The sequence below is a fragment of the Ctenopharyngodon idella genome, chromosome 7 (assembly GCF_019924925.1).
Source record: "Ctenopharyngodon idella isolate HZGC_01 chromosome 7, HZGC01, whole genome shotgun sequence".
NCBI lineage: Eukaryota > Metazoa > Chordata > Actinopteri > Cypriniformes > Xenocyprididae > Ctenopharyngodon > Ctenopharyngodon idella.
The window spans coordinates 5,821,994-5,831,944 of record NC_067226.1 but is presented as its reverse complement, the minus strand read 5'-3'; the positions used below and the strand labels follow the sequence as shown (position 1 = coordinate 5,831,944).

At 34.1% G+C, this 9,951-nt stretch overlaps 1 protein-coding gene across 1 annotated transcript; it reads left to right on the top strand.

Annotated features, from left to right (window-relative positions):
* Positions 1–2,745: 2,745 nt before the first annotated feature.
* gtf2a2 (general transcription factor IIA, 2) lies at positions 2,746–4,414 on the top strand. Its single transcript, XM_051900331.1, has 4 exons — positions 2,746–2,971; positions 3,617–3,721; positions 3,857–3,983; positions 4,077–4,414. The coding sequence occupies exons 1-4, from the start codon at positions 2,900–2,902 to the stop codon at positions 4,100–4,102; spliced, it is 330 nt and encodes a 109-aa protein (XP_051756291.1). The 5' UTR covers positions 2,746–2,899; the 3' UTR covers positions 4,103–4,414.
* Positions 4,415–9,951: the final 5,537 nt, after the last annotated feature.

The following is a 9,951-nucleotide window of genomic DNA, read 5'->3' as shown; positions in this document are numbered from 1 at the left end:
ATCTATCTATCTATTTATCTATCTATCTATCTATCTATCTATCTATCTATCTGTCTGTCTGTCTGTCTAACTATCTATCTATCTATCTATCTATCTGTCTGTCTGTCTGTCTGTTTTCATTTAACATACATTTATTCTCAAACAGTTTGTGTTCAGATCTATATCTAATGAAAATATCATAAAGATTTATTTCTTTTCTTGAAAGAAATCTGAAAATATTTAAATAAATGTTATTAGATAAATGTATCATCTGCTGACCACTGAAACAATTACTGAAACAATATCTTGAGAGGAGTAAATCTGCCTTAATCTTGCTTATTTAACAATGTTGCTGCAGTCCCATTAAAGAGAGTCTTTACACAGCAAAACAAGAGTTGTTGAAACAATATCATCCAGCAAAAGTGAGATACTAAATAAATGTTAGAATACTCCACATGCCAACAAAAAACTGAACAAATGCATCAAACTGAAGGAAAAAGCAAAAAGTCCAGCATAAATGAAGTATGAATAAATCTGTGGTGTAGTGGTCATGTTTTCTGATTTCTAAGGTAATTCAGTTTGACACAGTAATTAAATGAAGGAAGCAGCTCCCATTTCTGCCAGCCTCTCTGTATCCATCATCGTTTAAACCCCACCATCCTCCACTGCACACAAACACACGCTCAAGAGGAGATGAATAAGCTAAACGAATGCCATTATTCCAACACAGAGAGAACAGAACCATTGATCAATGTTGATGGTTTGGTTTGTGTTGAGCCCACATTCTCTCATTGTATCCAAATAATTGCTTACCATTTTTTCATCTATTTACCAGGTACCTTATTTGCATTCTTTTAAAAATGAAATCATTACAAGGATGTGTCGTTTCAAATATCTCTATAAACACTTCCATTCATTATCAACATCAATTTATGAAGCTAAAGCGCAGTAAGTATTTGACCAAATTTCTTCCAAACTATGATTTATCAGTGGTTTTCCCTGTGTAGATGCTTATTCGGGCATCTGCTGGCATCTTCATTTGTCTGTGTAAAGTGTTACTAATGAAGAACTGAATTTAGTCTCAGCTTCTGCTTTAGGTCGGATCTCTGAGCTTTAGCATATCCTTTTTTTATGCCATTACAAAAATTATGTCTTCAGTGAATTTAGTTAACTAACTTAAAATGATTATTAAAACTTTAAAACTTGAAACAGACTAAAAATGCAATGTTAAAACATATGCAGTGTACAGATATTATGAGAAATCTGTGTAATAGCATCTATTTCAAGTGTTGTAGAACATAAAAGACTGGCATCACATGAAGTTTAATTTCATAGTTTATTTTAATTAATTTAATGAATCATAGATTGCCCACAGGTGATGCTCAGAAGAGTTGTATGCTATCTGTTTACAGTTTTTCTCAGTTGCTTTGGCACATTTCTCAAATCATCCTTAAAATTTGAAAAACAGTGTGTTTATTTCTCGAAACAATTTGTACAAACAGCACAACATATTGGATTACTTGCAAAAGCCTGTAACCTGCTCAAAATGCTTAGTTCATCTCTCAAAAGCAAGTATTTATGTCAATGAACATATCAGTGCCATCAGAATACATTTTGAGCAACATGATAGCAATTGATAATGTAGGAAATAGCAGACAGTTGTACATAATCAATTGTCTGAATGTAAAGCATTTGCAATTTGTTCAAAAGAATGAGAAACTGCTTTTATGATGTGCACAAGTGACTAGATGATGTGGTGGTTGAACAAGTAGTTTTGAGAATTTCAGTTCTGATCTGAGAAATGTGCCAAAGCGACTGAGAAAAACTGTAAAAAGAATCTTTTGAATAACAAGAAGAATTGTAATTTTTCCAGAAGTCATGAACATTTCCACTACAGTGTCATTTCCACCACATCTTTCACACTTTAAAATTGCACTTTAAATTTTTTATTTTATTTTATTTTTTTAATGAAATGGATGACTCCTTTGTGTTGCTAAGACAAGTTTATATAAAGCTAACATTTTATGTAACATAAAATACACAAATATAGTATATTGTCAAAATCTTTCTTGATTGTAATTGATGAATTACTTAATAAATTTTCTATATCGCGCATCTCATGTTGCATCACTGGCATTGTCATCTAGTTAAACAAGTAGAGTTGTGCTAAAATGATTAAGTCATGTTATTTAACCAACCATTTCTTTAAAATAAACACTTTTCTTAAGGGGAAAGAGCGTTACAACAAGCAAATAGCACCCACTCAGTGAAATGGCCCATAAAACATTCCAATACAGTTTTACTTGTGACTAATTTGTGATAGTTTATTTTTATTCTTTATTAGGAAAAAAAGTAAGTCTGAAATCTGCTAGTTTTAATAAAAGCAGTTCCTGTGAAACAAAAGTGACCGAAGTTTAAAAAAAAAAAAAAAATCAATGAAAATTCTTTCCGAAATGAACAGTTTACAGCATCTTACAAAGAGACATATGGGAGTTTATGCGATGATTGGACTTTGTCATCTGCTTCCATCTACTGGCCTTTTAAGAAACTGCCAGAAGTCTTTGCCAAATCATTACTTACCAAACAAAGAGTGATTATAAATAAAGCTGGATAATAATATGACTAATAAACAATCGCACATATCTTCATTGATTATTTATTTATTTATTTATTTAGGACGATAACTTTCGAGTTCCGTTTTAAAGATTAATTGTACGACCCACTGTTAAAAGATTTGTATCCTAGTAGTTTACGACTCAGGGCTGGATTGAGATGTATGTCCCTCGCGTGTTTCCGTAGCGCAATCGGTCTAAGTTTGGATTTTGAGGAAGTGCTCAGCCAGCGGGCAAATCACAAAGCATCAGCGAAGATCCTACGGTTATTTTAAACAGTACATTCGCGTTCGCACTGAAAATACACTATGGCATATCAACTCTACAGAAACACGACGCTTGGAAATAGTCTACAGGAGAGTCTCGATGAGCTTATTCAGGTAAGATTGTTGAATCAAAGTGAAGTTATCTAGCTTGATTGCTAGCCAGCGCAGAATGATGTGATAAATTGATAAATAAACATAACGGGATAAAGACGATAACTGCACATCCAGTCACCCGCCTTCCGTGGTTTATTACATCATATGTTAGTTTTAAAGCCTATCATTTGTTCTGATCGTGGTTAACGTTAGTAATGTGTCGGTTTATTAGTAAATGAGTGTTAGCTAACACCAGCTGTGTTTGTAATTTAGCTGCTCTTTATTAGAATAAGTCATAGGTTAACTGCTTTAGTAAATGATAAATAAACTATTTTAGTGTTTCTTAGATGTTTACATAAAATGTTTTGTTTTCAAATGACCGCAGTTTGGGACATAACAACCAGAAATCCCTGTCCGTGTTTAATAATAACAACTATACAGAAAGAGTTTGTTGTGTAGTATTTCTTTCTGTATGAACATTTTTATGTCTAATAACATTAACTATTAATAATTTAAGATGGAATACTTGAACTAGATAACTCGTGAAACTAGAAAGTATTTTGTTTTTAATTAAAATAAAAATACAAGCTTAATGAATGAAGCTTAATAGTGTGTTATGAATTCTCTCAGTAATGAAAAATAACTATATTTTTTCTCCATTCATAGACTCAACAGATCACACCACAGTTAGCCCTCCAAGTACTTTTACAGTTTGATAAAGCTATCAACACAGCGCTGGCTAACCGGGTCCGCAACAGGGTCAACTTTAGGGTAAGTCAAGTGAATGCCTTATTTCTTAAGGTTATTCTTATTGTCTGCTTATGCAAGTTCTTTAGATAACTAGCTTTGCCTTGAACTGGACACAGTTGTGACACTAAAAATAACTGATCTTTGTTTTATCCATAGGGATCTCTGAACACATACAGATTCTGTGATAATGTCTGGACGTTTGTTTTAAATGACGTCGAGTTCCGGGAGGTGACTGATCTGGTCAAGGTGGACAAAGTAAAAATTGTAGCATGTGATGGCAAAAGTAAGACGGAAGTTGGATGTACTGGTGTTACATGCTATATTTTCATACTTTATTGTGTGATGCAATCCTCCTAATTGAATGTTTCTGTTATAGACACTGGGTCTAATGCAACTGAGTGAAATCAAGGTGGATAGAGAGAAATGGAGTGAATTGAGTTGCTGGCTGATGGGGAAAGAATGACCAGAATTGATGACGAGGCACACAGCGGAGGGGACTGTGTATATATTATTTATTACAAGAACCAGTTCTCCAGCCTTCATACACCAACCTGCTCAGTGGAGGACTGACAAACGTATGGAGCACAAAAGGCTTTGGATGTCACATGAAAGTTTTCTTTTTATAAATAAATATATATAATTTTCATAGAAATGACAATGCTTTTCAGTTTGTTACTATTTAGCGTATTCTCTAATAAACTTGTTTTAAAGGTTTTTGGTTTCTCTTGTTGTGGAGAATGTTTTTTGAACTGTTTCTTATAGGCTTTTTTGGTACTTCAAATGAACAGGATAATAGAGCTGTCTCAGGAAATGATCTGAGTCATTTTCTATTTCTAGTTTCTCATGCAAAACGCACCACTGAAAGTGCAGGGCCACGTTCCAAAATGTTTTTGTGCAGTTTAATCTTTATTATCTGTGACCTATAACCATAAACATAGCAAAACCACATTAACATGGTTAGGCTGAACCGTGTAAGATTTCTGCTAACAATTCAGCGATTCTGGCCATTAAATCAGCCAGAAATGTGATCGATCAGAAGATTGAATGACTCTGTATCATTTATAGGAGGGGAGCGAATAGGTGTTGGCTGCATTTTCATTTTGAGCCATGTGGGAATTATTATAATTTGAGAGTCTTTTTGCCTGATAACAGTAATAAAAATAGTGTCGATGGCAGATGTGTGTTGTCAACTGATCTCATCACCTGAACATCAGTACATGAGTGATTATGCTGCTCTGTCCTATTCACAGCTAAGCCCTGCATTTCGGTTTCTTAATACTTCCCAAGTCATGACCTAACCATGCGTTTTTTTTATTTAGCATTAGAGCCATTTTTTATTTGACTTTTACCCAAAGTAGATTTACCTTCAATCACCATTTATTAAATCTCCTGCATTAAAGAGCATCACTCATAGGGCAACTCCATTAAGCCTGATTACACACACACGCATACAGTAGCCGAGGAAGGGGGTCTTTGTGTCAGCGTCATACTATTTGCATCTCGCTGTGTCTCTATTAATCAGTCTGGCTGTGGGATGCTGGAAGGGGACATCACTATTTTCAGTTGTTGATAATTTTGTCTGCTGGTGACAGAGACTGTGAGGCTACATAGTGATGGCTGGACTTTAGGAGCCTATTATAAAGATGGATAGCAGGGGCTTTGGAGGCAAAAGGGCCAAAGAGGGTTCCTTTAAGCGTGCATCTATTAAACGCACATCTTCTGGATCTCAGAAGGTAAGAGACCTCAACAAACTTTAAATTCCACCCATTCTCCACCTACTGCAATTGACTGGGTTATCTTGAGTTGGTTAAGAAACATGGATGTATAGAATTATGAGCCGTAGCTAGGAATTTTAGGCCCTCTGTCCTACTTAAATGCTTGTGCGCTTATAGAATCGTTCCCACTTTTAACTCGACCAGCTATGGTTGTGTTTGAGCAAGCGCTAATTAACCGAAGTTACATCGTCTTATGCAATGAATTTTGAATTTGTTTAGGATTCGCCACATCTTTGAAGATTTGAGTGGTTTTGCGCTATAAAATCAAACTGTTTAAATTGCAGGTTTGTATAATGTTAACAAAAATTGTGGTTTCTGTTGGTTATATTTTTACAGCTGATTTGATGAATGCACTGATTCCCTATGGTGGTCTTGATCTCTGAGGGTGCGCTCACACACTTGCACGCATACATACAGAACAAAACATGTTTTCAGCATTGTCCTCTAATCTCTGATAATGGCCCAGTAAAGAGCACTGGCCCGGGTAGCTTAAACCCCTGTTCTCTGTAATTCTCAATCTTATGTGATTAATGCAGAGTTCTGTGGAATGAATCCAAACACAAGTGGTCAAAAACAAACTTATTGGGCATACAGTGGACCTGAAATCAATGCAAATTTGCTTGTGTTTTCACGGCAGTGGAAAACACATGAAAATTCAAGGATGCATCAAAATTTCCAGCACTGTCATGATTCAAATGACCTTCCAGCTCTGTAAACTAGGTATAAGCTGACAAGCACCCGTTTCCATTATCAAATGCATACATGATTTTAAGTCATCATTTGCCACTGAAAATGTTCTGTAACAGAATGTTTGTTAATTCAGTGTCCGATAAAACGCACTTTTAAAATTGAATGTTAAATATGTTAGGATTATAAAATAGTAGTCCTACACTGTAGTTTGTAAGAATGAAAAAAATCACCATGATCAACAATAGTCCATTAGAATATATTAACTCCCAGAATCATATGTTTTTGGGAATCACAATGAGCATATACACTATTGTATTTTCCGTGAAATGATCTTTCTTGTAAGCATTGTAGAAAAGTTAGCCTCCGTTTCCTATTGGCAGACAGAGTTAATTTGCTTTTTGCTTGATTTGCTTAGATGAGGATTATCCGAGTTGAGCTTCTCACAGAGCTCCTTTATGTAGCTGCTCACGGGGTAGACATGTGTTAATGTGAGAGCTTTGAGGGACTAAATTGTAATTATGGATCAGTGGGAGCAGATTTTTCTGGTTTTCTCTTTCTGTTTAATTTACCATCTGATTCAGGAAGTCTGGGGACTAGGGAAATATTGGCTATGTGTCTTTGCATGGTAGCGTAGATAAAACAAGGAAAATATAATCTAATAGAATAGTGCCATTAAAGCTCTGTCTTATAAGATATAAGGTCATTTTTCCTCCAAAAAAAAAAAAAAATTTTTACATTTTGTTTTTGTTTTATCTTTTTACATTTGTTTTATTTAACTAAAATATATCATATAAATAATGCTGGGCAAACGATTAATCGCGATTAATCGCATCCAAAATAAAATTTTGTGTTTACATAATATATGTGTGTGTGCTGTGTATAATTATGTATTTTAATGTATTTTTAAATACAAACACAGGCATGTATATATTTAGGGAAAAAAATGTTATATTTATATATAAAATATTTATATATAATATAAATTATATAAATATATGTACAGTATATACATGCAAATATTTCTTAAATATACAGTCAAACCAAAATTTATTCAGACACCTTGAACATTTCATTCGTTAATACAGTCTATTCACTATAGTTTAAAAAAATAGTAATAAAATATGACAAGATCTCAGAGTTAAACTGTCAGAAAAAATTAATCTTAATTATGTCAGATAACACTTAAGCAAAACATGGTCAGGTCAAAGTGTCTGAATAATTTTTGGTCCCAAATTTTTATCAATTTTACTGGTAGTCCACTGGATGAAGAATTTTTGGGTATAATATGTCACAGTTTACTTTATTTTGCTATCCTCACTTACATAAATGAACTATAGTGTCCTGCACCCACTAGTAAAAATATATCAACAATATCAAAAATGTCTGAATAATTTTTGGTTTGACTGTATACATGCATGTGTGTGTATTTAAATATACAAAATAAAGATTACACAGCACCCACACATATATTATGTGAACACAAACTTTTATTTTGCATCACGATTAATCGTTTGCCCAGCATTAATAAATATATTAAAAAGTTTTTGCCTAAAAGACCATTTCAATGTATTTCAAAATATCAATTTCAAAATAACAATGTAGTTTTTGTGAGAACAGTCAAGCTTCACCTCTGGGAAATTCCACATGTGTGTTTCCATGACTAAACCATTTAGGATTTGGGAGAAGCGAAGCTCTAAAATGCCCAAATCCAAAGATGTCAAAAGCTGTCGACAGATGTCTAAACACAAATCTCACATGTACTTGGGACAGAGCCAGATTGTATTTCAGCGATACTGCTCTGTGTGAATGAGAGTGCTTGTGCTTAATTTGATTTCTGTATTAGTTTTTATTTTTTTTATTTTTTTGTATATGTGGTGTTGCTATAGTAACATTGGACAGTTTTATAGGCCACCTTTCTGAAACAGGTAAAAACTTACTGTTTCCAATATAAATGCTAAATGAATGGCAGGACATTAGTAAAGGCTTCAGGCATTGGTGTCTTTTATATCATTCCTATCTTTCCCAGTTTACCTTAACAAACAGCATTAAGAAGAGGTATGGAGGGGCTAATGGGGAGATTAGCGTGTTGACCAATGAGGCAGATTAGAGAGCCTCAGAGTGGGCTTTAGTTTGTGGTGTTCCAGTGGATTGGTCATGAGGTTCCAGCAGGATTATCTTCAGCAGTGGTCATGGGACTCTGAGACTGAGGTCCAGCACACGTGGTCCAGGGCAAAATAAAGACCACTGCTCCATAAATGAAGGCCACAGGCAGTTGAAGGCAAGCTGGTGGAAGACTTCATGACAAGCCTGACATTATGTAAGCCTTTTGTCTCTCTCTCTAACTTCAAGGGTAAGTGCCTATCTAGCAAGTCAGTTTGAGCTCAAGAGATAATATTAATGGTGATATCTCAGATATTTATTGGTGGAATATTGTCTGCTTAAAGGGAAAGGTGCAGCTTACAAGCTTTTGTCATTGTAATCTGTTTGCCTCCCAGTCTTGGCTTTGTTAAGAGCTTGTTCCATTAAAGACATATTTTTTTGCATCCACAGCATGAATTTTCCTTTTCAGTGATGTGTTTGGCTTATTATTGGGGCATTGAGGTTCAGGCAGATTTTTGTAAATATCCTTGTGTTACACAAACAACATTAAGCTGATTGATTAGTTCAATAGCAAAATGTCTTCTGTCATTTTGTTTAAAATATTTTTATGTATCACAAGTCTTTTTTCACACATTGTTTTAAATACAAGTGCAATTAAAATTCCTAAATATATGAAAAGAAAGTAAACAAGTGTGAGTGGGAAAGGTACTACTGTATATGTATGTGACAGTGACCTAGAAGGGTTCAGTTGTTTTCATAATTTTAATATGTCTAAAGTGATTTCATTTACCCAGAGTGCTTTACAGCTGTTATGAAAACTATACTGTATATGCAGGTAACCTATATGTAATCATAATTCTTTTTACAAATTGTGCTGTTTTTATTGTTTTCCACGTCAATAGTTAGAAATAATTTGATAAACAGATAAGCTGCAGAACAGCTTGTTCATTTTTGTAGCTACCAAAAAATGAAAGTAATGGATTACAAAAGAGATTTAGGGAATGTTTAGACTGAAATGACATTCCACCTGAAATGACTGAGTATGAGCTATTGAATTCTCCTGTTTTGTGTCTTGCAGGCTCAGAAGGCATGGATTGATCGGACATTTCTAAAAAGAGAGTGCATTCATATATTCCCCAGCAAAGAGCCCAACAAGTCAGTAACAGTGTTATTATTGTTAATTTATTTTTTAAAAATGTATTAAAATAAAATACAAATATTAGATGAAAAACTTAAAACAGAAATATTAAAGCTAAAAACTAAATAAAAATGATAAAAGCACATAACAATTACTAAAGCTTAAAGGGATAGTTCACCCAAAAATGAAAATTACCCCATGATTTACTCACTCTCAAGCAATCCTAGGTGTATATGACTATCTTCTTTCAGATGAATACAATCGGCGTTATATTAAATAATCCTGGCTCTTCCAAGCTTTATAATGGCAGTAAATAGAGGATGAGATTTTGAAGCCCAAAAAAGTGCAACCATCCATCATAAAAGATATCCACACGGTTCCGGGGGGGTTAATAAAGGCCTTCTGAAGCGAAGCAATGCATTTGTGTAAGAAAAGTATCCATATTTAAAACTTTAAAAACTAAAATAAGTGGCTTCCAACAAACGGCCGTACGCATCGATTTACAATGGAAGAGTGAACTCTTAGAAGTCTAAAATGAGAATTTTTAA

Excerpts from the sequence above, each read along its gene's own strand:
- gtf2a2 (XM_051900331.1), top strand. The coding sequence starts at position 2,900 with ATGGCATATCAACTCTACAGAAACACGACGCTTGGAAATAGTCTACAG. Across the intron at positions 3,722-3,856 it reads GCAACAGGGTCAACTTTAGG|GGATCTCTGAACACATACAG; the intron begins GTAAGTCAAGTG and ends TTTTATCCATAG. Across the intron at positions 3,984-4,076 it reads TGTAGCATGTGATGGCAAAA|ACACTGGGTCTAATGCAACT; the intron begins GTAAGACGGAAG and ends TTTCTGTTATAG.